The sequence below is a fragment of the Cornus florida genome, unplaced genomic scaffold, assembly GCF_030987335.1.
Source record: "Cornus florida cultivar Cherokee Brave unplaced genomic scaffold, ASM3098733v1 CherokeeBrave_3.0.0_Hap2_Chr10, whole genome shotgun sequence".
Lineage (NCBI taxonomy): Eukaryota > Viridiplantae > Streptophyta > Magnoliopsida > Cornales > Cornaceae > Cornus > Cornus florida.
The window spans coordinates 77,183,136-77,208,998 of record NW_026775580.1 but is presented as its reverse complement, the minus strand read 5'-3'; the positions used below and the strand labels follow the sequence as shown (position 1 = coordinate 77,208,998).

At 34.9% G+C, this 25,863-nt stretch overlaps 3 protein-coding genes and 1 non-coding gene across 4 annotated transcripts; 2 read left to right on the top strand and 2 right to left on the bottom strand.

Moving 5' to 3' along the window:
• The first annotated feature begins 901 nt into the window (after positions 1-901).
• Positions 902-5,658, top strand: LOC132279617 (G2/mitotic-specific cyclin-2-like). The gene is made up of 12 exons (XM_059781636.1): positions 902-1,166; positions 1,333-1,396; positions 1,538-1,664; positions 1,787-1,846; positions 1,948-1,996; positions 2,109-2,246; positions 2,342-2,470; positions 4,293-4,382; positions 4,477-4,698; positions 4,787-4,885; positions 5,015-5,193; positions 5,285-5,658. Exons 2-12 carry the CDS (start codon positions 1,342-1,344, stop codon positions 5,427-5,429), a joined length of 1,293 nt encoding a protein of 430 aa, XP_059637619.1. The 5' UTR covers positions 902-1,166; positions 1,333-1,341; the 3' UTR covers positions 5,430-5,658.
• Positions 5,659-7,515: 1,857 nt separating this feature from the next.
• TRNAE-CUC (transfer RNA glutamic acid (anticodon CUC)) lies at positions 7,516-7,588 on the bottom strand. The gene has a single exon. It is a non-coding gene; the product is annotated as a tRNA-Glu (tRNA).
• A 1,436-nt stretch (positions 7,589-9,024) lies between these two features.
• On the top strand, positions 9,025-19,266 carry LOC132276801 (BTB/POZ domain-containing protein At2g30600). Its single transcript, XM_059778411.1, has 13 exons — positions 9,025-9,157; positions 9,840-10,686; positions 11,553-11,882; positions 13,758-13,988; positions 14,351-14,512; positions 15,032-15,244; positions 15,356-15,403; positions 15,511-15,569; positions 17,186-17,318; positions 17,412-17,486; positions 17,578-17,658; positions 18,714-18,782; positions 18,886-19,266. Exons 2-13 carry the CDS (start codon positions 9,886-9,888, stop codon positions 19,102-19,104), a joined length of 2,421 nt encoding a protein of 806 aa, XP_059634394.1. The 5' UTR covers positions 9,025-9,157; positions 9,840-9,885; the 3' UTR covers positions 19,105-19,266.
• Positions 19,267-21,348: 2,082 nt separating this feature from the next.
• LOC132279042 (small nuclear ribonucleoprotein SmD3b-like) lies at positions 21,349-24,730 on the bottom strand. Its single transcript, XM_059780966.1, has 5 exons — positions 24,437-24,730; positions 22,284-22,336; positions 22,137-22,203; positions 22,004-22,060; positions 21,349-21,665 (listed from the first exon to the last, which is right to left on the bottom strand). Exons 1-5 carry the CDS (start codon positions 24,593-24,595, stop codon positions 21,603-21,605), a joined length of 399 nt encoding a protein of 132 aa, XP_059636949.1. The 5' UTR covers positions 24,596-24,730; the 3' UTR covers positions 21,349-21,602.
• Between the last annotated feature and the right edge of the window lie 1,133 nt (positions 24,731-25,863).

Here is a 25,863-nt window from a genome sequence, read left to right as displayed (position 1 = left end):
AGCTACTAACGTTGCTCATTCTCGAACGTAGTTAAAGCAAAATTCAAGGGTGTAATAATATTTTTTCCTTTTTTAATGCCAAATTTTTAACAAGACTTATTTTTACGAAACCCCTGAACTATTAATCTTCGACGCATAACCCTCTAAACTACTAAATCATCATGAAACCTGGGACTTTTTTCAAAATAAATCAAACCACTCCTTTCTGTTAGAAGAAAAAGATGGAAGTATACAGGTGCACCCCCTGTAAAAACACACATGCACATTTCTTTATCCACTCATTCTCTCACAGTCAACATTTCTTTAGTCTTGACTCCTGAACATTGGGACTTGAAAGTATTATTTTTTGAATTTTTAATGTTCTGAAGTGAAGTCTTGTGGTGTTACTTTTTAAATATTTTTCATTTATTTGTTAAAACCTGACATCTTGATAAATTTATAAGGGGCGAATACATTAATTGCACGTTTTCTTAAAAAATATAAATAATAAAAATAAATATTTAACACGTTTGGTATAATGGTTGGAAGATGGAAATCATGGAATTCTTTTGGATAATGTCAAAATGAAATGGACAAAAAGTCTAATTTTATCTTACATTTTATTTTATTTCATTTCACCAAAGTTGGACATTTTTGTCATTTAAGAATCTAACTAACGGCTTTGTCACTTTTTGGCCTTAGATACCATATTTTGTTAGTTCATGAAGATCTTTGATACTAAGTGGGTTATATGAAAATTTTGAATAGTTAGGGGGGAGTTTTGTAAAATTAAGCCTTTTAAGAGTTTTAAACGAATTGTATCAGTAAACCGTATTTTATTAACCACGTCGAATGATCTCAAAATTGGACGGCTGATATTTACTAGCCGTTGTGTTTTTTAAAAACGAAGAGGCATGTGCGAACATATATCCGCTGTTTACGATTCAATTTGGGTTATCAGGATTCCAGTTTCTCTTCTTCAGATTTTCTCTTTTTCTTGATGTGACCCAAAAACCTAAAGAACCAGAAGAGAAATAGCGATTTGGAGAAAGAGAGAGAGAGAGACTTCAAGATCAATCACTCGATTGCTGAATTTGATGGAGCTTTTTGAGTAGTCTCTCTCTTCTTCTTCGAGACCATTTTAGGGGATTTTTTGACTTGTTAGATTGACCAAGCGATTCTTGATTGTAGGTTTTTTTTTTTTCCATTTTATGAACTCTATCCGACGACTTTGTCGATCTCAATTTCTTGATTTTTTTTTTCTCTTTATAATTTGATTTGTTACGAGGAACTGCTTTTTGATTGCGATGAGTTTTTGATGTTCTGATGAGTGGTTGTTGCTGTTCTTCGTAGATAGTCAAAATGGTTGGATCAGATGAGAATCATCCGGGCATAATCAGACCCTCAAATATTCAAGGTAATTTGAATTTTGAACCAGTTCTGAATTAGCCCCTTCTTAGATTGGTGTATGCACTTGACCCATTTGGTATACGTCTTTAGATTAAGCTACAAGACCTTTATTTATTTAATAAATGAAATTTTAATTGATCATCCACAGTGGGATTACGCGCCGGAGCCGGAAAGATCCCGGTGGGGATCGGACACAACCGGAGAGCTTTGAGTACCATTGACTGGAATGTAATTGGAGCTCCATGTGCAGTCAACAAGAGAGGAGGAGTATCAGAGTAATTTCTAAAACCCTTTTCTTTGATGATTAAACCCTTTTCATCGATTGTTCATTAGGGGTCAGAGTAATTTCTTCTTTTTTCAAGTAACCATGTTGATCTCTGTCATCTTTAATCTTCAGAAAACATGCAATCTCTAATAAGAACCACCCGCCCATTCCGGCACATCGGCCAATTACTAGGTCTGTAACTAATTCTAATTGTTATGTTTGTTCTGACGATTTTGCTTACAGAATTTTATGTTCTTATTGAGCTCTGTGTTTGTTCATTGTGGTTTTATTAGGAAGTTTGCTGCACAAATGGCTAGCAAGCAGCAGCAACCATTACCTCAGGTAAGTTCATGTTGGTTTTTTTTTTTTTTTTTTTTTTTTTTTTTTTGTTGTTTTTGTTGTTGTTGTTGTTGTGGTGGTGGTGGTGAAGTATACATAAATCTGATTCAAATAGGAAACAAAGAAGCTGGTTCAATCTGCATCAGAAGATTGTGCCATCATAGATGTGGATGACTACGAGGCAGCTTGTGACCACCCTGTGCCAATGTTTGTGCAGCACACAGAAGCAATGCTGGAGGAGATAGATCGGATGGTATTTGGATACACTTGCTTAATTATGTTTTCAGAGCTTGGTATTGACCTTTTTTATACAGCAGAGAGTATCATTAATGTTCTAATTTTATGTAGGAGGAGGAGATTGAAATGGAAGATATTGCTGAAGAGCCAGTTGTGGAGATTGACAGCAGAGATAAGAAGAATCCACTTGCAGTTGTGGAGTATATAGATGATATATATGCCTACTACAGGAAAGCAGAGGTGATGTAGAATTTCTACTTTACTTGCATTCCTTATTTGGAATACTTTGGCCTTATCTTTGCTGAAAATGATGATTTTGATTTTTTTTTTTTTTGGGGGTCTCAATTCACTTTTACTAATTTATAGAATTTCTACCTTATTTATATTCATTATCTGGAAAACTCTGGCTTTATCTTTGTCCCACTGTTATGCTGAAATTGATGAATTTTGTTGTCTCAATTTACTACTACAAATTTGTATTTTGATTTAATACTTCTTTTTTCCTAAGTAGACTTGTGATGCTACACCAAAATCCAAATTTGACTTGAACTAAAAGGAATTGTTGGGATTCTTTTTTGCATGATGTTTTTGGAAAAATCTGTCCTTATATTTGTGCCACTGTTATCATAGCTGAAATTGATGAATAGCAGAATGGAAAATTACTTATAAAATAAATAAATAAATAAAGAATGGAAAATTGATAGCATAGGAGTTCCCCTTGCTAGCTAATTGTTCAACCATATCATTCCTTTACTTTTTATGCATGAGGTTTTTGGCCATGAGAATAGATGCGTCTCTCTCTTGGTTGTTGTGTGCTAATGGTTGGATAACACGCAATGATAGATCGCTTTTACACTTGAACACTTAGCCAAAAAAAAAAAATTGTCTTGGTAATTTGTGTGTCTTGTATTAGTGTGTGTGAGTCAGATTTTTGCAGCATATTTTACTGGTTAAAATCTTTTCTTACAAGAAACTAGCCACGAGGATTAGTTGGAAGACCATGAATGATGTCATTTTTGGTTTTAGGGGTGGAGCTCAAAACATTCGTTTGGGGAGGGTTAGTAATATGAAATTAAAATGTACAAAATTTCACAATACAATTTTTAATGTATATTCTTAAAAGCATGTATCACGAGTACTATTGTACAATATATATAACCCCACACTTCCAATAAGTTTGCGTTTTTATAAACTGTAGATTAAGAGGCTGAACTCACAGCACGTGTGAGCTTAATGAGAGAGCTTCCTCATAAAATGTGTTTCATAACCTAAAAAAGAAGAAGAAAATATAACTTAAATAAACGAAGACTCAAATTTGATATAAGAAGGGGAAAAAAAAAATAGAGAGAACATGCTGGCAGCCGATAGATAAAATGATTGTCTAAGTGTTGTCAAGTGTATGAATGGAGTATTGATATAGATAACAATGTATATGAATGGAATATTGATATATTATAGCAATGACTACAACAATAATGGACTCTCTTTTTTCCCGATGGATTTGAATTTTTAAAAGTAAATTTAAGAAGGTTCAATAGACTTTGTTGTAGGAACCATATGTTATTTTCTTTTGTGAACACAGTGTTAATAGATAACAACAAATAGGCCCTCTAGTTCTGCCCCTGCCCATCTGTTTGGTATTTATAGGTATGATGACACCCTTTTACTATCATTTGAATAGTGTAACAAGCCATACCTATAATATAAAAAAGGGAAATGTCTCTCCTTGAACTCCGAATTCAGAATGTGAGAAAGAGGTGATGGTCTTGTGCGCAATAATGGTGAAATCTGAAATGAAAAGGTGTGGTTTTTTCAACTAAAACCATTGTTTACAGCAAAAAGAAATTGACCCACAAAATGGGCTGCAAAATTCTAATTTTCACCCTCTAATGTGGGGGTCACAAATTACCAAAAACATATTCTAGATTATGATTGTTTGGAGGATAATGCCCTCCATATTTATTTACAGCTTAAATTTTCATCCATTAATATAATGTTATACTATAAGCACTTGCATGCTGGTTTTAAATATTTAATGACGTTTTTTTCTTCACTAAAACAGGTCTCCAGTTATGTCTCACCAAACTATATGGCACAGCAATTTGACGTTAATGAGAGGATGAGGGGTATTCTCATTGACTGGTTGATTGAGGTACATGCGAAGTTGTATTTTAGTGGTTTAATGAATTGGCAGGAGGTGAAACATTATGCAGCCTCAATAACTAACCATTTCTTTGAATGAACAGGTCCATTACAAGTTCGAACTGATGGATGAGACCTTGTATCTCACTGTCAATCTTATCGATAGATTCTTAGCAGCTCAACCAGTAGTGAGGAAGAAACTCCAGCTTGTGGGAGTGACCGCTATGCTTCTTGCATGCAAATATGAAGAGGTTTCAGTTCCTGTTGTGGAGGATCTCATTTTGATTTCTGACAAGGCTTACAGCAGAAAAGAAGTTCTTGAGATGGTAGATTTATGACTAATGAGTTTTCTGTGTTTACCTAGTTTTCTTTAGCATTATAAAAATTAGAATGTATTGTTTTGATTGCCTGCAGGAAAAAACAATGATCAACACTTTACAGTTTAATCTATCAGTTCCCACTCCATATGTGTTTATGAGGCGGTTTCTTAAAGCTGCTCAATCTGACAAAAAGGTTTGTATATTGGTCAAGAGTTCCTTTAATCTATTACTTCCCACTCCAATGATCAGCGCTTTACAGTTTAATCTAAGATCCTTGTACTTAAATGACTGAGAGAAGTATTTAATTCTGATCTTGAATCAGCTGGAGCTTCTGTCTTTCTTCATTATCGAGCTATGCCTGGTTGAGTACGAAATGCTCAAGTTCCCATCTTCTCTATTAGCGGCTGCAGCAATCTTTACTGCTCAATGTACACTCTGTGGGTGTAAGCAATGGAGTACGACCAGCGAGAGGCATACTAAATACTCCCAAGATCAGCTACTGTGAGTGGTTTCTGTCATTAATTACCATATATTTTTCTAGCAGCTCGGTGTATGTGTTTTTACCCCTGCTATATTTCTTTGGTTTCTACAGGGAATGCTCAAGGCTAATGGTTACTTTCCATCAGAAGGCGGGATCTGGAAAACTCACGGGTGTGCACCGGAAGTATAGCACATCTAAATATGGCTATGCTGCAAAATCAGAACCTGCTAATTTTCTCTTAAAGGCTAGATTTTAGCAGAACCAAATACAATGATGAATTGTGTTCATAGTAACTAGCTTTATGGAAATAAAGTACTTGTGGGGGGTGGGGTGCAATTGAGCAACATAAGTTGCCCCTGGCTGGTTTTGAACTTACTATGGATGATGTTGAATTTGTTGTTGAGAATTTTAAGTTCCCATTGAATGTTCTTTTTGAACATTTCTTTATGTTTAGTTTGATCGAATAATAATTATTATTCTTTCGATATTGCTTTAATTCATGAAACTTTTCCTTTGATTCTTAGCAATAACGGTATCTGCACACGTTAGTGGCTGGCCTGGTAGTACCCTCCCTCTTCGTTCTAACCCTTATCTTTAACATGCATTTTCTGCAATGCTAGCATGATGTTTAATCGCTTTTTTTATTTTTATTTTTGGATCTTAGTGTTCAGATTATGTTATCAAACACCATCTAAGACTGTTAATTTTATTGGTATGTGATTCAAAAATTCTTCTTAGAAATGCATTTTAAGGATCGTTCCAGTTGGGGATAAACGGGTGGTCAGTTACATATTGGAGAAAGTATAGTTGTTGTAAAGCAGTCCTGGTTCTAAAGCCCCATCAACGAACTCTCAGCTGCTATAGTCCTAGAGGATGTTCATCTCCTATTGAAATGGAGCATGGATTACTCTCTGGCTAGATGGTCACTTCAGAACATCTTGAATGAATGGTGCATTTGGCCTGCTTGGCTCATTTAAGCCCTCTTCCTTGTAGTTTTTCCTTCTTTTGAATGGAAAAAATAAAATCATGAAAGAGATGGGAAAAGTCTAATATAAAAATAGAAGGCGGCCTCCGAAATGCTTCAAAAAGAAAGTACGTTGAAACTTGAAACTGTCCTTACATTCTTTAACGGTGTTTTTGGATATATATACGAGTGGAAGGAATCGGAGAAGGTGATGAGTATGAGGGAAAGGAAAGGAGAGGCTAGTGCTAACCTCTCTGTGTTTGGTTAACTAGGAGGAGGGAAAAGAAAGAAAAAACAATGAAGATAGTACGATGACTCACAAGCCAACTGATAGGTAGTAGAGTGCTTAGAAGATAGATGAAAATAAGGGAGTGTATCCTTTAACTGCAGTGTTTTAAGGAGAGCATATAAAACTATTCACCCCCTCCAATTTGGAGTGCTTTGAAGGAAACAGTTAAACCTCATTTTCGTATGTATGATCAACACAAGCCTGTGAATAAAGAAAGCTGAGTGCTTCAAAGAAATCCAAGTGTCCTTGTACAATGACACACGGAATTCTACTAATACACACGAAATCAAAGTGCTACAAAGAGAGGAAAATTGAAAATGCTGGTTATGAAAAGAAGAGAGGGTCACCAGATAGCAATCGTAGCATACAGAAAGAGAGGAACCCCTGTATTTGACTACTTTAAAGAAAACAGATGAAACCATGCCGCCATAATAACCACCATCAGCCCAAGATTATATATATATATATATATATATATATATATATATATATATATATATTCTTCAAAAAAAAGGAAAACGGCGAATTATATTAAATCCAATTGTCTTAGAAACCATGTGTCTGTTGCGAGATTCCAGAGTATGGAGAGAATACTCTTAATTTAACTAGGGTAGCTCTTTTCAAAGGGAATTTAACATGTTTTTGCTGCATTCATGCATGGAAAATATTAAAGTTTGTATGAAGAAAAAAGAAGAAGATTGTTTGCTTTCTTAACACACATTGTTTAGTGTGCTTGATTGTGTAGAGGCTTTTCCATTTTGCGGCCCAAATTGCGGTGCTTGTTATGCATAATAAGCGTCTATCTGATCAACCATTGGAATCCTGTCCAAAGCAGTAGTTCACACAAAGTGTCAAATTAAGAGTAAATACACTCAAATTTCAGTTGGCTACTCCTTTTTACCACTCTATTGTTTCTAGCACTTTCATCAAACATATTACATGCAGAAAAGTACCTCAATAGAGAGTTGCTCCCCAGAACACAGAGAGAGATTCACATGTATATATATATATAGAAAGAAAAGAGAGAAACTTCTAATGTAGTGAGCCTGAAAAATAACTAAAAGAAAGTGTATGAAAATAAAAAAAGATTTCCGTTGCCGGGACTTGAACCCGGGTCTCTCGGGTGAGAGCCGAGTATCCTAACCAACTAGACTACAACGGAGTTGCTTAAATCTCGCTTATAAATAGTTTTATTCAAATAGATACAAATTACCTTCTATCGTACCAAATAATGTTTGAATTGAGCGTGAAGATAGTTACCTTGTTAAAATTGAGAAAATAATATCTTATTACATACGTTTATTGGTCATTCCGTACTCACTTTATTGTTATTTATATATTAAGTATTTTAAGAGATCCATTACATAGTAAAACCAACATATATGTATGGAAAATGATTCTTGCACAATAATTACAGTGAATTGTTAAATCTATTTTTTTAATTGGTCAATTATGCAATAAATAAGGAAATAGAACCCTACACTTAGTTGTATTTAGTATAAATAGTCAATTAAAAATTATTCGGTTAGATAATTCACTGCAATTGTTTCAGTGTATTACTATTCTATATGTATGTATATATATATATATATATATAGCAAGGTTGTACTCAAATTGAACATATGGTCCGAAAATTGAAAACCCTCCCATTACAAAAGATTAACATCACATGATAAAACTCAACATACTAGCAAAGATTGATTGCACTCAAATTAAACATTTGGCCCGAGAATTGAAGTCCTAAAAAGATTGGCACCTAGAATGTAAGTCTTAACCAAAGACTCAAAACTCAAATCATACAAGAAACTTCTCTTCTAACGTGACAAGACAAGTTACTGAAAATTAATCCTTTGTTTGATAACCTAAATCTAAATTATTATGTAAAAACAAGCTAACCAAATCTATCACCTTAGATCAAAACACTCATTCCTTCATGTAAAAAGTCATTCGTCCCCTATTTAAATCTAGATTTTACATGTAACAATCATCCAAGCAAGAAATTCTTCATTATTATAAATATATGGAAGAAAAAAAACATTAACATCATTCAAAATTTAATATTTTATTTAACTATAACTACTAAACTACTTTACTTGCATGTTTTTACACCAAAGTTTTTATTTTCTTCTCAATTACTTTCATGTTTTAGCTTGTAATCCCGTTAATTTTTTTTTTTTTTTTTTTTTCCCCAGTTTTGCACCAAAGTTGTTTATTTTCTTGTTTTTTAAAATCTCTCAAACATTGTTTTTATTTATCTGTGAGAAGAAAAAAATCTACAGTAATATAAGTAATACTCGTGGTTAAATACGTGGACCCAAGAGTTTTGACTTTTTTGCCATCGACGGTCTAGATTAACTGGACAAGTCAGACTTGCATTGTCAGAGACACGTCATACTTCGACGTTGATAGAGAGATATGGAACTTTAAGATCAGAAGGTCTCGCACGTTTAACGCCATTCATTGCCAGCCGTCACAACCTACACTCCTACACGACACCTTTCAAATTCGAAAAAAAAAATTTAAAATTAATAATAATAATTTCATTGATTCGTTAAAGTCTTGAATTTTGAACCATAAATTGAAGTGGATCGCCGAAAATATCCAATACAGGCTGATTGGACTCTCTGATCTCCCTCCGAAAATTTCATTTGTTGTGTTAATTCCCATAAATATCTGTTCATTTTTTGGTTCGATTTTATGACAGAGATGGTTTAATGAATGCAATAACAAGGTAAGACGACCCCCACCATAAAATTTATTTTTTATATAAATGAAATTATGAGGTGGGTTTTATCTGAATTTGATATTTTCTTCTAATATCAATGAAATTATGAGGCGGGTGTTATCTGAATTTGATATTTTCTTTTAATATTAACGAAATTATGAGGTGGGTTTTCATCTGAATTTGATATATCAATGAAATTATGAGGTGGGCTTTATCTGAATTTGATATTTTGTTGCGTTTGATCTCAACCCATTAGCTGGTTTTGTCTTTTTCTTGGATAGTTGCTCAATTTGAAGTTTCTTTCTCAGATATTTGCTTAGTTTTTGATGGATAAGTTGATAAGAATGTGGTGTAGGTTGGATTGCAAATTGTTGGATTGATATTGAAGTTTGCTTTGTGGGGTTTGGAGTTTGTGTCAAGTTCAGGGTTTCTAGCAATTTCTGGGTTTCACTCAGATAGTGACATTCGAACTGTCAGAAAATTTTTATTACCCATTTTTTTCCTTTACTTATAGAGAAATCTTGTTAGTGGCATTGATATTTTTACCAATATTGTGAAACTCATTTTGTTTCCCATTTTCATTTTTTCTATTGTCCGTGACTGATTTAGGTTGATGTACATAAATGGCTCGTTCAATATTTAGAACAATTTGTTAATTGTTCTCAGTGTGTCATGGTTGTTTTTTCAGTACAAGTGTCGAGTTAGTTAAGAAGGCTTGTTTTCTTTAAGTAGAGATGATGGAGAAGAAGCCTAAGAAGTTCCTTACTGTGGCACCTTTTGAATGTGCCTGGCGCAACGATTTGAGGTTCAAGGAAGCTGGAAGGGGATGTGTGGCTTTTGAAGCTTTCGCTTGCAACGATGTCACAGTGGTGTTCCGGGAGAATGTGGGTAGCCAACACTACCATTACAAAAGAGACAATAGTCCACACTATACTGTGATTATTGGTAGTCATAGGAACCGAAGATTGAAGATTGAAACCGATGGGAAAACTGTGGTGGATGTGGCAGGGATCGGGCTATGCTGCTCTTCTGCATTTCAGAGCTATTGGATCAGTATTTATGATGGGCTGATCAGCATTGGCAAAGGGAGGTACCCGTTTCAGAATCTTGTCTTCCAGTGGCTAGATTCGAACCCCAATTGTAGTGTTCAGTATGTTGGGCTTAGTAGCTGGGATAAACATGTTGGGTATAGAAATGTCAATGTATTGCCATTAACGCAGAATCATATATCCTTGTGGAAGCATGTGGATTGTGGTGAAAATGAAGGTGATGAGGATGAAGGTGAGGAGATGGAAACTGAAATTGGAGGTTATGAGAATTCGGGGCTTGAAAATTTTCTTGAGAGTTGGGAACTATCTGATATGTTCTTCATTGTTGGTGAGGAGGGAAGGGCTGTCCGGGCTCATAAAATAATCTTGGCGGCATCTGGGAATTTTAATTTAAGTTTGTCTGGAGAAGATGTTATCCAGCTCCAGGATGCAACATATCCAGTTTTGCATGCATTTCTTCAATATATTTACACAGGCCACACTCAGGTGATCTATGTGTTCTTGTGCTCGACTTTCATATATTTTCACTTGCCTTCATCAAGTTTTCACTTCTCTAGCTTGGTTTAGTGCATTATTATTTGAATATTACAAGTAAAATCTAAGGAATAATTTAGCGATTCTGGTTATATTTATTTCTCCATATTTTTTTAGAGAAACAACAGTTCTTGAGGTTATACACATATATGTCTGCGGTTTTGCATGGACCCCATTTGAGTACCCCTCCCCCTGTCTCTCTTTTCTGTTGGTTTGGTAGAAGGCTTATCAGTTATCATCACCATTAGCTAAATCAATCAATCCAGTCTTATGAATTCAGTTGTTCCTTTTCTCTTCTTACTCTCCTTTTGTGCTTCCAAATTCAGTGTTATTGCTCAACTTTAGCTGTGATCTATTGTCTCATAGTAATGGAGACAATGAGTTTAGTGCATCTACTAATAATTATCCTGTTGTCGTTTAGTCTTGGCCTAGGCTACTCTAGGGGTGATCTTAGTAACTGAAACAAAGACTTAACAGCGTATCCACTAATAATTATCTTCTTGTCGTTTAGTCTTGACCTCGGAAACTCCAGGGGTGATCTACAAATTTTATCTTGAGTTGCATCCTTTATGCTACATATCTTAGCATATGCAAATAAAAGATTGGTTCTGGCTTGAGCAATATTACTGCCTAGGTACCTTTCCAACTCAGGCTATGGGTCGCATGATGCTAGCAGTGCACATTAAACTTTTATGCTCTTCAGTATAAGTTCATAACTCACAATTGGTTACCTGATTACTTCATATGCTAATGTTAAGTTGCGAAAGCAGATTAGATTTTATCATTTCTTACATTTCTTATGTTTGTGTCTGATGTAGATTCCAGAGTCGCAACTCAGTTCCTTGAGGGCTCTAAGCTTACAATTTGAAGTGATTTCATTGGTGAAGCAATGTGAAGAAATTATTGCACGTTTTAAGCTGAATAAAAAATTGTTCGATTTAGGTAAGAATGTGGAGATATCATATCCTAGCCCTCGGCCCCATTGTGGTACAGCCTTTCCCTCTGGACTCCCCGTCAATATGCAGAGACTTAAACAATTGTGCTCGACTTCTGAGTACTGTGATCTGGACATCTATATTGAGGGTCATGGTCTTGTGGCCCATTCACATAAACTTATCCTCAGTTTATGGAGTGTCCCTTTTGCAAAGGTGAGTAGACTCATACCTCTTATTTATTATTATTTTTTTACACCCCCATGCCATTTATATAAGGGAAAACGACATATCGGTAAATTTAGTGGCCTTAAATAACAAAATAGTCTAATTTTAAACTTCACTTTTCAATTTGATTAAATTAAACAAAATAATTACAAATACGTCAACAATTATTATTAAAGTCCAAAGTACCTTTCAAACTCTTATTCGAAAATACTAAAATATCCTTATAATTATATAATAATAATTATACTTGGTCCAATATTTTGGAGCCGGTTTTGGTCCGATTCTTACTTGGCATGGACACATCATCGCTCTTACCATTTTGTTTCCTTTCCAAAACGATGTTTCTCTCTCTGTTCAATTAAATTGCTTTCCATTCCCTATATCTTCTTCTTCTTCTTGTGTCCCTCTCTATCTTCATCGTCTCTCTCTCTCCCCTCTCGTTCTAGGTCTCTTTCTTTACTTGATTGTTGTTATTATTGTTGCTTCTGGTTTGATAACTTTTCTGAACAACCACGTTGATGAGGGAGCGACCGCCATAACTGCCATGTCTAGAGGATTATTATACAGACGCTCGTCTTTGTCGTCTTCCTCAGATCTCTTGTACAGTGGCTTAAGCTTCATCTTTTTATCTACAATGATTTGCTTACCAAAAAAATTATAGAATATACTGAAAATTTTGGTCTTTTGTCAATTGATCTATACCCAGTATGGTCACATATATAACCCACGAAAAAAAAAAAAAAAAATCAGAAAATTTTGAAATCAGACAGATCTAATTGAAGGGAGAGAAAGTCTCATTGAAGGGAGAGAAAGTCTCATTGAAAACTAACAACAAGCATCACAACTTGAACCCTAAACATCTAGGGATCACCCAAATTTTACTATCGAAGAGAGAGAAGAAAACATATTGAAAAAAATCAGACCATATATAATTGAAGAAAGAGAGGTTTTTTTTTTTTTGCAGAAATAGAGGAGATGCCGTGGCAATGCCATGTTTGAATCGGACTAAAATCGGCTCAGATGTCATGGCAATGCTAGTCTCAAGGAATCTAAATTTGATCAGAAAATAGTGTTGTGTGTCTTCAAGGAGTGTTTTGTTTCTTCAATTGGGCATTTAATCAAACAATTTATTTGCATAAAATCAAACCTTAACAAAGCTGTCTTTCTTGTTTTAGAACAAGAAAATATTATTCTACCAATAAAAGGAGATTAAAAATTATATGTGTAAACATGTAAATAGTACATATACATAGGGAGAAAATACTGTGTAAAATAAATTTGGATTTATAAGATACTCTCTAATAGTTTATCATTCTTGTTGTAATGGATCTGATTTTCTTCAGTCACGCTTCTTCCAAACACAGGATCCACCATCAAGATTCCATAGTTTCTTAATTGATTTTTGGTATTTTGAAATTATATAACTCTAAGGATATTTTGGTATTTTAGAATAATAGTTTGGAGGGTGTTTTGGACCTTAATAATTATTATTGATGTATTTGTAATTATTTTGTTTAATTCAATCGAATTGAAAATTCAACTTTAAAATTAGACTATTTTGGTATTTAAGGCTACTAAGTCTACCTATATGTAGTTTTCCCTTTATATAATCTGAATGTGGAAATGAGAGAATAAAAGTTCTGATAATTTAGTGATCTTAATTGTTCAACCATTCAGCTTTTTGCACAATTGCACATATTTTCCAGAGGTAAAATAAAATTTCCTGAGGTACAACAAAGATTCTCTGTTGTGTGGGCATATTATTTTAGCAAAAAATGTTCAGAAATGGCAACAATTGTGCTCTTTTACCGAAATTAATGATTTTATGGCATTAGTATTGAAGGAAATAAGTTTCACTGGCAGATGTTCACCAATGGAATGAGTGAAAGCATTTCCTCAGAGGTGTGCTTAAGGGATGTACCACTGGAAGCATTTAAGGTTATGCTCGAGTTCATGTACAGTGGGGAACTGAATAAGGAAGAGAGAATGGATATTGGTACCTTGCTACTCCAGCTTCTTCTATTGGCAGATCAATTTGGGGTTACTCTCCTCCATCAGGAGTGCTGCAAGATGCTTTTAGAATGCATCTCGGAGGTAGTAGTTCGGTTACCCTTATCACATCAATGAATTTAGTGAATCAATTTATTATAATTATATTTTTTGTGTTTATTGTTTTTCTAAACTGCTAGTTGAATGACTAGAAATAAAGAACGGGGAAGTGTGGCGGTTTCGGACTTCTGAAAACAAAAGAAGAGATCCCTTTTTTTGCAATGAATTATAAAATATTAATACCTCTCGTCTACATATTATATGCAGGGATGGAGTTCTCTTATTGGAAGAAGGTCATACAACAAGAGTTTTTCTATTATGCACAAGTTTAATGGACGAGGAAGCAGACACTTTGGCAAAGTAATTGGGTTGTCAACTCTGTAGCTAACTATTGAACTTTGTTGCAGGATTCAGTATGCCCAATTCTCCAAGTGATTCCATCCATTCCTTCATGTAAACTTATTGAAGAAAGATGCGAGAGGATATTTTCAATGCACTTCGATTATTGTACAACCGCAAGCACTGATTTCATCTTCCTAGATGAGGCAACTTTTGGCAATATTCTTCAGGTGGGTTCTTAGTATCCAGGTTGTTTATGATATTGAGATGGTGGTTGATTCAAGGATTAAGATTGCTGCGTCAACTCATCATCTCTCATAAAAGCTAGATGGATTGTCCAACAATTTTAATACGGAGTTTATCAGTTGCAGAAGTATGGAGAAATGTTATTGAGTTGAAAATAAGATACATAAAAACGTAGGCAACTCCTAGTGAACTTTGTTTTATTCTTTTACATTATTTCTAGTGAGACAAGATATGGTCCTAATATGGTGGTTATCTGTGGGTGTGTGCACATGCTGGAAGCAATTATTTTCAGTGAATTTTAGAATGAACTGGTCACAATCCTAAGCCATAAGATTAAACTCACCTCATACATAGATTACACGCTAAAGAACCTCATCATTTCAGGACAGAAGCTGAATCACTCCTCACTTTTTCGGCTAAGCTGAATCACAATTTTCAAACATACTACTTTCGTGTGCTTATATATAATGGATGTTTCTTATAACCAAGTATGGGTTTTGCAGCATCCGGATCTGACAGTAACATCTGAAGAAAGAGTGCTTAATGCAATCCTACTGTGGTGTCTTCAAGCAAAGGAAGTGTATGGGTGGGAGGTAGTGGATGGGATGATGTTAAATTCAACACCCAAACTTCTTTTTGGGGAGAGGCTTCAGTCCGTTAATATATTTTTGCCCCTTGTGCGCTTTCCTTTACTTCCATATGATTTGCTGAAGAAGGTATGGTTGTCCATGATATACTGATAAAATCTGCATAGAAATTTATTATACATTTTGCTAAGCGGGCTATATCCTTAAAATGCTTTGTCATTATTTTTTATGACGTTACAGTTGGAAACTAGCAGTCTTAGCAGACAGATTCCAACTTTTGATTATCTGGTGAGTAGACCTTTTTCCTATGAATGCACATTTTGTGACAAAAGATTATCTGTGTGTTAATGAGGTTCTTATCCTTCTCAATAATTTTTCTTATGATAATGTAACAGGTGAAAGAGGCCTTAAGTTTCTTGGAGCTTCGAGTGGTTAACCCAGAAAATGGCCAAAAGTAAGTACTAAGAACAGATGTTTGAAGTACATAACTAACAAATTTATTCTTCATAGTTATGGATGTTGATTCTGGAGCCTAGATTGCTAGATTTGTTGATTATTAAGTACAAATATATTTCACTTGCTTAAGATGCATGCATTTCTCTTGGTTGCTTAGAGACAGAATTTGGAACTTGTCTCCAATATAAGTTTTGGTCCTTATGGGTCAAATGGTAGTTCTAGTTTGCCAATTATACTTTGTTCAACTCTGTCCATTATTAAGTTATGGATCTTATACTTGGGTCTCCAATATAAGATGCATACATTCTCTAATAATCAACAAATCAAGCAATCTATTACTTTTTAATCCCCACAACATTTTCATCCACTTATTAATACCCTAGATCTCCAAGCTTTATCTTGACTGAGTGCACCACATAAACAACTATAAGCACTGTCCAAGGTGTCCTAGTGCTGTTATACAATGGGTGATTCTCCTATACTACATTGACCGCCTGTCCACTTGTATGTCCTCCACCTGTTTTATGGTTGATTTTCAGCATTCTGAAATATTATAGAATTTATCAGAATGCTTTCATTACCATTCTGCATGACCGAACATTTTATTTTTTGTATACAACTATGCCTCATATATATATGATGTATGGCATAGGAGGTCATAAGATTTTCTCAATGTTATGGAGACATCTTTCAATGTGTATTTCCTTGAAAGAAATTGGTCGTCTTTGGACTGAACAAAAACAGGCAAAGTGACCATATATCTGGCCTGAATGTAACAGGGAGATATTTAGGGCAAGATCCCACATACAAAATGTACGAAAAAAGTACCTATATTTTTACCAAAATATGTCGTATACTTCCATTTTATGATAGGTATTTATAAGCACTACCACTTCATCAGTTCAATTACTGTAATACCTATATGGGTTTCTAATAATTTAGGCTCGTGTATTCAAATTCTCTAACCTTGATGGTTGACCTGAAACTCTCTTTGTAATAGTGCAGAAACGAATGTTTGCACCAGGGCAAGAAATTCTTATCACAACTATGTTTTGCTGAGTCTGAACAAGAGAAGTCTCCTAGCCTGTCTTCAAAATTCCAGCGTCACTCTTTTTGGAATCATTTTTTATTTGAGAATTGAAAAATAAAAAGTAAAAAAGAAAAAGAAGTTAGTTGGGAAGCAATTCCTTATTGAATACTCCGGTTATATTTGGTTTCTTCTTCAACTTGAATACTCCTGTTATATTTGGTTTCTTCTTCAACAAGATGAGTATTTTGATAGTCGTTATTCTTGAAACCTCTGTTGTGAGGAAATGCTTCTGTTGCACCGATTGGAGCATTCATATTTATGTTTTTTTTTTTTTTTTTTTTGGGGGGGGGGGGGGGGGGGGGTGTGGGGGGTTGTTTGTGTTGTGTAATAAGGGATTGGAGCAATAATGTTGTATTCACAAGTTTGTGGTGTTTATATTATGAGGATTGCTACTTAGAATTTTTCCTTTCTTTTTTCTGTTTATATTATTGTTTATCTACATTCAATGAGTATTTTGAAATGAGCATACATTTCTGACAACATGCTGACAGAAAATCTAGGGCTAACATAGTTTGTTTATACAGTGTAAGATTTCAACATAGACGATCTAGTTTTAAGGAGCTCCAGTACATATGTGATGGGGACAGCAATGGAGTCCTGTACTTTGCTGGCACGTCATACGGGGAACACCAGTGGGTAAATCCCATTCTGGCTAAGGTAAACATTTTCTGAGATGCTACTTGCTCTATTTATTTTGCAATAGTAGTTTTTCCAATTAACTTGTTATCCTTCTAAAATTGCATATTTCAGAGAATCATCATTACCGCTAGTAGTCCTAATTCAAGATACACTGATCCTAAGGTCTTGGGCTCAAGGACTTACCAGGTATGACCTATGATGAATCAAATTATTGTCATGATCTATTGCATTCTAATCTCTCTAGGGTAGTCATTGAACTTAATTTATTGTGCCTTAGGGTTTATCTTTTGCTGGGGCAAGGATTGAGGACAGAAAGAACAGCACATGGTGGATGATTGACATTGGCCAAGATCATCAGGTTAAATATTTGTATCATCGTACTTATGTAAAGCTTCTTCAGCATTAACACTTCATGCTTTGATTACCATCTCCTATTTACATAATATGCAGAAAAACTAGTGAGTACTGTATACCTATAACCAGAATATAGCCTGATTCTTCATTTTTGAAAATCATGCTGTATATGGATTTTATACTCAACAAAAGGTTGGTCACACCATATATGTTATAATTCATAAACAAACCTTAAGGACATAAAACTTAGTCAAGAGATGGAAACTAGCTAGTTTTTATTGGATCAAGAAGCCAGCTGCGAGTTTGTTGCTTTTTTGTTGCCTCAGTTTGTGTCCCCGAACTTTAGGATTATATAGGCATCTTACTAAGGTCTGGGTGCAGCTTGAGCTTGGTTTAAGATAGGTCAGACTGCGTTACTTAGATTTATTTTTTCGGCTAGGATACTTACCTTCATTATGTAGATTGTTATTCGTTTCTGTTTGTCCAACTATCTAAAACAATGACCCTCAATTAGATACTCCATAAACATGCTTTACAGAAGAGAACAATGTAAGGCAAATTGAAGGATTCATGTAGGCCCAAGTAGTTGAACAACTCTCTCTCTCTCTGTGTGCACACGTAGAGCGTGAGAAGTATGATTTTTTTTTTTTACCCCTGTTTAGAAAGTACTCAAAGGGAGGTGATCTACAATGTTGTGCCCTTAGATCGAGTAAAATGGTGAAATATCCATAAAAAGTACCCCTAGAAGTTGGTAGCAGAATTGTGAAATTGAGGATCCTCTTTGGATTGTTAAGCTCCTTGTAGGCGTAGGGTAAGGGGTCACACCTAAAAAACTAATACTATTTGGTACCAAATTAAGTAGTGGTGATAATACATGACCTTATGTTACTGGCATTAAGTTATGTTCCTTTAATCTATTGTTTTGTTCATTGAAGAAGATTGCCAATTACTTGTGCTGGAGCTTTTTCCACATTAAACTCCTGTCGGTATTTTACAGGAAATTTCATTGCTTTGTAACTGATTAACTTTTTGATGTGAGATACGGTTTGATTGATGCAGCTTATGTGCAATTATTACACCTTGAGACAGGACGGGTCCAGGGCTTACATGAGATACTGGAATTTTCAGGTAAGGGTGGTGTTTTGTTATGGTTTCTCATTCGAGTTTGACTAGAGAAATTAAGGCAATTGAGAGTGAGATAACACCCAAAGTTTACCTAAACATGTTTCAGGGTTCTTTAGATGGAGAGACTTGGACAAACCTAAGAGTACACGAGAACGACCAAACAATGTGCAAGCCTGGTCAGTTTGCATCATGGCCAATAGTTGGCCCCAGTGCTCTACTTCGGTTTAGATTCTTTAGGGTTATGTTAACGGCTCCCACAACAGATGATTCTAACCCGTGGAATGTTTGCATTTGTTTCTTGGAACTCTATGGCTACTTCCGCTAATTGACGTGTAATAAATTGTCTGCAGACATTTCGTGCCGTGTAATAAAAATTGTCTGCAGACACATTCGTGTAGTCCACGTCGTCGCTATCATGTACAGTCTCAATATTGTGAGAATAAATCACTAGTTGGGGTTTGACTGCTAGCCTCTCATTTTGATTAAATATATGTCTTTGATCAAATAAAATTAGTTTTAATACCTTCATTTCTTACGTTATCTGAGTCATGCCTAAGATAAAATAAGTGGAGACTGCCAAAGAGACCAAGCTCCCCCGAAAAGAGGCTAACCATGGTCGTGCTGGTGTAAAAGGCTTCAAAGGAGCCGAGTTGTTCGAGCTTGGCTGTTCAGCCTATGACTCATTTATGTCAACTGTTGATTATTGTGAAGGCAGATTCATTTCTTAAATCCATCAAGCCCAGACAAGCTGGTTTGGCTTAAGATAGTTTTTATCTATTTATTAATTTATTTACCAAATCAGTGTTAATGTCAATATTGAATTTGAGCCCGAGCTTCTGAAGAGGCTTGAGTTTGAATTTGATCTTGGCCTAAATTAGAATTAAGGTCGGACCTGGCACGTAGTCAATGGACAAGGATCACCTCCAATTGCACAGTAGTTCATTTCTTCCATTTTTGTAAGTAAAAGTACATTCCAACATTTTTGTAAGATGCATTCCAACATTTTCCTACTGTGCATTCTAATATTTTCCTACTGTGCATCCCAAACATGGGTGACGTGGCCATTTCTGGACCACTCGTTTCAAAATGGAGTAAATGGCACACTATTTCACTGGAGGTGATTTTCACCTGTAGTCAACACTTCTTTTCAGGCTCAACTAGAGCTCGAGTGAATTTGAAGAAAATACAATAATATATGGAGCAGAGTTTGATCAGCTAGATATTAAGCTATGTTCCTTTGTAACTCTATCCAGTAGCCGACCACTAAAAGAACAATCTTGTCGTTGTCAATAAGATTCCGGCCAGCAAAGTGAACTTTAGCTCTTGAAAATCTCTTAAGCTGCTGTTAGTCGATCAGTGTCTCACACTTAAAACTTCATTAATTATTTGAAATGGTTCTGTTCTGGAATAGGAAATGTTGTTACCAACCCATACTTTCTATTTATTATGCTACATCAAACGTGGGACAGTGAAAACACTTTCAAAAGTAGAGTACAAGCAATGGCTCTCTAATCTACCAAACCAGTGTAAATCGATCGGTATAAGTCCAGCAGCACAAGAAAACTGCAACGGTCCCGAGTAAGGTGACTGTTTGATAACTCAATTCAGCATAATACTGAATGGATTAAGCATGTGTTTAAAATGTGTTTGACAACACAATTTCAATAGCATTGAAAATCGTAAGCGCCTGGTGTAAAATTTTAAAAATTTTAACAAGAACATTTGAAAATATATCAAAAAATGTGCTTAATTTTCAGTTTCAATAGACAACACATAAGGCTTCCATCTGCCATGCTTACTTACGAGACCACTGAACTAAAACATCAACTGAATGGTTTTTGCCATTTATCACACCATTTTGCAGGGTTTCAGCACACCCATAATCATAATATCAATATCTAATGTTTTCAAGCAAGTTAACATGTGGAGGTCAAGATTTCAACAGCTAATTTGACCGAAAGACATGATTTTGGATTTTCATAAAAGACAAGGAGTGATGACAGAAGAACTTGGCATAAAGGCCACCCAGAGCAAGTACAACAATTAAACTAAGACTATTGTGTTCCTGAGTTTACCCAAACACTGAAAAGTTTGGTAACAGGGCAGCAGCATCACCCCACAAGTCACAACCGAGTTTAGCAACTTCTTGATGGACTGAAGGTTGACAATGCTTTTAGTGTAAACCTCGTGTGGGAACAAGAACCTGCATAGGAAGCTAACTGAAACTCCTCTGGATGCACTGTGCTTCCTCTCAACTTGAAGCATGCCAAAATGAAAGCTGTAACTTGGAAAAATAACAACCTAGATAATCCTAATCGCTAGAGTTTACATATGCACATTGATTGCCTACTAAACCTTAATATGCTAGACTTCCTTTGATGTGCTAGTTATCAAATTTTTTTTATTTATTTTTTATTTAACCCCTTTTTCCCTCTCTGAGGGCATGCTTAGCTGCTGCATTGGAAGAGAATAATTTCCTTTGAACAATCTCCCATGAATATGAAATAAATGACAATACAATGCCGCCATGAATATATTCAGCCTAAAATTATTGCCACTACCTCTATCATTCAATGAACTGGTTCATTAATTATAAATTAATAAAAGGACTTCTTTCCCACTTCAAATTGTAATAGAGTTAAACTTCTGAAGAGAAAGCATACATCCATATGTGACTAGCAACTCAAAATCCAGATAATGTGAACTTCTAAGCGAAGCATTATCCTTTACACCAACATTTTAGGATACAAAAGCAGGGAATCTAGATGAAGAATTACTGGTGAACTTCAAGTGAAGGGATGAGGATCCCATTTGGAGGATAGATTACCTTCGTACAGGTGGCACCATACCCCTTCCAGGTGGAGCACCACGACCAGCAGCCTGAGCCTGCACAGTAAAATATATATATTTGTAAGTCAGGCATCACTTCCATCCATTACGGAAGAGAAGTTCAAAAAAAGCTTGTCAATCTTATGCAACAGCAAATTTTGAACATCTCAGGATCCAAGAGCCCCACTCATGGCACAAAAAGGGGAGGAAAAAGGAACTCCCACATTCGAGAAAAAGAGAAGAAGACCTCTACCCAATGAGTGAAAATTGAATGTCAGTCCTCCCTAACTCGTCTTCTATTAAAAAATTTACAGCTATTATCAAATCATAATGACTTAGTGTCAACAAGCACCAATAGTCTTAGTCACAGTTATACGTGAATGAACAAAACTTACTCTAGCCCGCATTCCAACAGCACGACCCCGGCCAACTCCAAGTGCTGAGCCCTTACCCTGCAAGAAGTTAACGATATCAGCATTGCAAGTGCAAATAAAAGAGGAAAACATACACATGCACAAGGAAAGGTACCTTGATTCTAGCATCAAGACGTTTGAACATAGGAGCATTCTTAAGCATGTCTGGGATCACCATAAACCTGAAAGGATTTCACATCAGTTTCAAGACAAACGCATGGAATAGCAAACAAACTATCGTGTGTAAAAAATAATTAGATACCTGACTTTGCTACCTCTGATAAAGACATGCTCAAGCTGTGAGACCTTCCCATCCTACGGAGGAAATGACAAAAATTAGAGGCTGATAGAAAATTAGAAAACTAGCATGTTATGCATGTATAGTTGAAAAGAAGATTTCTAACTATTCAAGACCAGGAAAAGTAATCCCTCATCACATTCCAACAATATGTGACTGCATTTTCTTTAAAATATCTCTTATCACCTTCTACATGGAAGATAAGGTGGAAAACTGTAAGTTATTCACACCCAAAGTAAAAAAGAAGCATGTGAAAGAAGGAATATCAATGTCTATAAAAATTCAAGTATCTCTTCAAATTAAAATAAGCTTCAAATAACCAATGGTCCATTTCTTGGTTCAAGTCTCATAAGAGACAAGTGTGTGTGAGTACCAACTAGGAAAAAATAAATAAATAAACTTCAAATAATCACCCCATTTAAAGCAATTTCTAAGTTCAACAAAGAACCCTATACAAGAAATATTACATTTACTCAAAAACTTATAAATCACCTCACATATGTTACAAAAACTATACTCGTCATCATGAAAATATTTTCATGATGCATATACAAAAAAATTTAAGAGCAATGGTAGACATCTCAAAAAAAAATCACACCATTAATCTGTCGAGTTCCTATCCAGCAGACTGCAGTACATCTTAGTTGTCAAAAAAAACAAAAAAACTCTTGTACATACTACATTCTAATTTTTCACAAATAATGAATTATATTATATGTGAATATATATAAAAGAAGAAAAAAGCATAAAAAGTGGTATGAAATTATGAATGAAAGGAAAATGGTTCTAGTCAATCATCAATAAATTTTACTTGTTGGCGCATGCATCGATAATATATGTTTGATATTCAACATCTTCTGTGTATCTTGATAAGTATCATTTAATCACTTCTAAATTTTATCACTCATGCTTTTTTTTCCGCTTCTTGTTCCAATATAATATGATAGGTAGAAGCAATCCATTAAATATGCCAGGAGATACAAGATGTGAGAACAAGTAAAATACTATATGTCGTTGCCGAATATTAAATACAAAAATAACAATATAAAGGAAACCCAACGATGATCATGTCATTCATCATATGATACTAGTGCAAAACGCGATATGTGAGATCATATAACATATACATAGGGTGATAGTCAAAGGTCAGTGGAGCACTTCCTACATTATAATTTATTTCTCATCTGTATATCAAGTGCCAGCTTATCATTGATAAAGCACTATCGAGTGAAGAAGTTTATGGTAAGGTTTTTGAGTGACCAGAACTTTTGGGGTCCGATTAAATAGCAATGCCTCTCTGTCTCTCTGCTGCGTTCCATGTCCATATTCCAGCTCTTGCATCTCTCATGGAACAGTTTGCTCGGAAGTTCATGACTGACCATTCATACCCATTGCAAGCATGAGTTTCGTTTAAGCAAATCCAAGATGGATGATAAGGTGAAATCTTGCAAATCAAAGTGCATGCATATCTATGTATAGGTGTGTAAGAAAATAGGGTTCCCTGTCTTCTTTAATTGCTTAGCTAGAAAATAATACTTTGTCCCTCAAGCTATCATGAAAAAAATAAAAACTTTCAAATCTTAAAATAAATTTAGACAGAAAATCAAAAGGCTCGTTATGTAGTACTCCCGAAACCAGAACTGGGATTGCATTTAAGGGTTTAAATGACGTATTTGTCCAAGTTGCCAAATAACACAAGTACGAGCTCTAAACCCATGATTTCTCAGTAATTCTTATTCTATCTTTGATTGACCGGGTATTACTGGAAGAAAATAAGCTGAAACCTTCAACTTATCATTAATTCAGGGGAAAAAAACTGTGAGCCAAACAAAATTAAAACATTATTCCAAAGTTAAGTTCCATGATTACTTGAAAACCTAACTGTAACCACGTAAACGATCGAGGGTTCCATAAAATCATTATTCCAAAATTAAAACATTATTCCAAAGTTAAGTTCTATGATTATTCGAAAACCTAACTGTAACCATGTAAACGATCTAGGGTTCCATAAAATCAGATAGCCGTCATTGAATACAGAGACGTAAAATTGAAAGAAATCAACATGAAAAAGTTAAAACCCTAAGAGATTACAAGTGCAATTATCATTGGAAGCGTACCTTCGCAGTGAATGTGATGTTCTCGAGTTGGCAATTCCAGTTGTCTTCGCATTCAATCATGCTTCCTCTGTAGAGCTCTCCACTCTTCAGTTCAACAGTCACCACATGCCCTGAGGACTCGTGTAAAAGCTTCACCGGTATTCCCAAACTCCTGCTCATGGTTATGGCTTCGCCTTTCTCTCTCTCTAAAAGCTTCTATTGCTTTCTTTCGTTCTCTCAGCAAAACCCTAATTTTCAAAAACCTCACAGGGTATGACGCGCGGACGGCGAAGTTTTTATAAGGAAGTCGCTTCATTCGAATCGTTATCGGACCAGCAATTAAATCATCGAAATGGTTGAGTCAGGGTGCACCCGGATCTATCAATTTTATTCGAGTCGGTTCAAATAGTACGATTTGGTTCGATTTTGCCATTCAGTTGTTTCCAAAAAGGGTAACCTGCAATAAACCCCGCAATTATACAAAATATGCAAAAACCTCCTTTAAGTTTAATCAATTTCTACATTTTAAAAATTGTGTAAATAAGTATATTTAGTCAATTTGTTGTTGACAGGATTTTGAAATGTCTAAAATAACTCTAGAGTAAAGTGTAAGAAAACCCTATTGTATACAAAATGTGAAACAAACCTCCTTTCTATTCCATGTGAGCATTTAATCTCTTCACATTTGAAAATTGTGTGCCTCCTCATTTTATAACAGTTGACTGTCAATTCTGACAAATAAAATATATATAATAAAGATTTAATTGAAAAACCCAAAATGCCCTTTAAAAATAACCACAATGTCCCTTTGTGTCTTCTATATATTAGAACATGCTAAAGGTGAGTGAGTGAGTGAGATTGAAGGGAGAGAGTGTGTGAAATCAAAGAGAGAGGGATTAAGTGGTTTAAGATATTTCAGGTGTTTAAGGTATATTTTAGAGTGACTCGTACGACATCATCTAGTGATTTGTCCTTTTTGGATATTTCGCATCTTCTATGAGTGTGGATAAAGTATAAGAAACCCCTAATTATATACCAAATGTGTGAAAACCCCTTAAAGGGTTGGGAGGTTTTCAGTTTTAAAAAAAAAAAATTGTGAAAATTGATAGTCAACAATCATTTTTATAACAACCAGAGACTAATTTGCACATAATTTTCAAATGTTAAAATGTTACATGCTCGTACCTAATAGGAAGAACAATGTTTCATTTAGTTTAAAGTAGTTTTTAGGTTATATGCTATACAAGCTTAATTCACATGTAATAACAAAAAAAAAAAAACAATAAAATTGAACCAATTTAAATCGTTATTTTACATTTCGGATTAGATTTCATTTGGACAAATATGAAAGAAAAAAAAATTTAAAAAAAATTGATAACATTAATAATGAAAGTATAAAAAAAGTTAAAATAAAAGATAATATATATTTATGTTTAGATAAATTACAA

What these genes read in the sequence shown, in the direction of transcription:
- LOC132279617 (XM_059781636.1), top strand. Translation starts at nt 1,342, where the DNA reads ATGGTTGGATCAGATGAGAATCATCCGGGCATAATCAGACCCTCAAAT. An exon ending in CAGACCCTCAAATATTCAAG is followed by an intron (nt 1,397 to 1,537) that starts GTAATTTGAATT and finishes GATCATCCACAG; the next exon opens with TGGGATTACGCGCCGGAGCC. An exon ending in TCATTGACTGGTTGATTGAG is followed by an intron (nt 4,383 to 4,476) that starts GTACATGCGAAG and finishes TTGAATGAACAG; the next exon opens with GTCCATTACAAGTTCGAACT.
- LOC132276801 (XM_059778411.1), top strand. Translation starts at nt 9,886, where the DNA reads ATGATGGAGAAGAAGCCTAAGAAGTTCCTTACTGTGGCACCTTTTGAA. An exon ending in CATATGATTTGCTGAAGAAG is followed by an intron (nt 15,245 to 15,355) that starts GTATGGTTGTCC and finishes ATGACGTTACAG; the next exon opens with TTGGAAACTAGCAGTCTTAG. An exon ending in ACATTGGCCAAGATCATCAG is followed by an intron (nt 17,659 to 18,713) that starts GTTAAATATTTG and finishes TGATTGATGCAG; the next exon opens with CTTATGTGCAATTATTACAC.
- LOC132279042 (XM_059780966.1), bottom strand. Translation starts at nt 24,595, where the DNA reads ATGAGCAGGAGTTTGGGAATACCGGTGAAGCTTTTACACGAGTCCTCA. An exon ending in ATCAGAGGTAGCAAAGTCAG is followed by an intron (nt 22,204 to 22,283) that starts GTATCTAATTAT and finishes AAATCCTTTCAG; the next exon opens with GTTTATGGTGATCCCAGACA. An exon ending in GTCTTGATGCTAGAATCAAG is followed by an intron (nt 22,061 to 22,136) that starts GTACCTTTCCTT and finishes AACTTCTTGCAG; the next exon opens with GGTAAGGGCTCAGCACTTGG.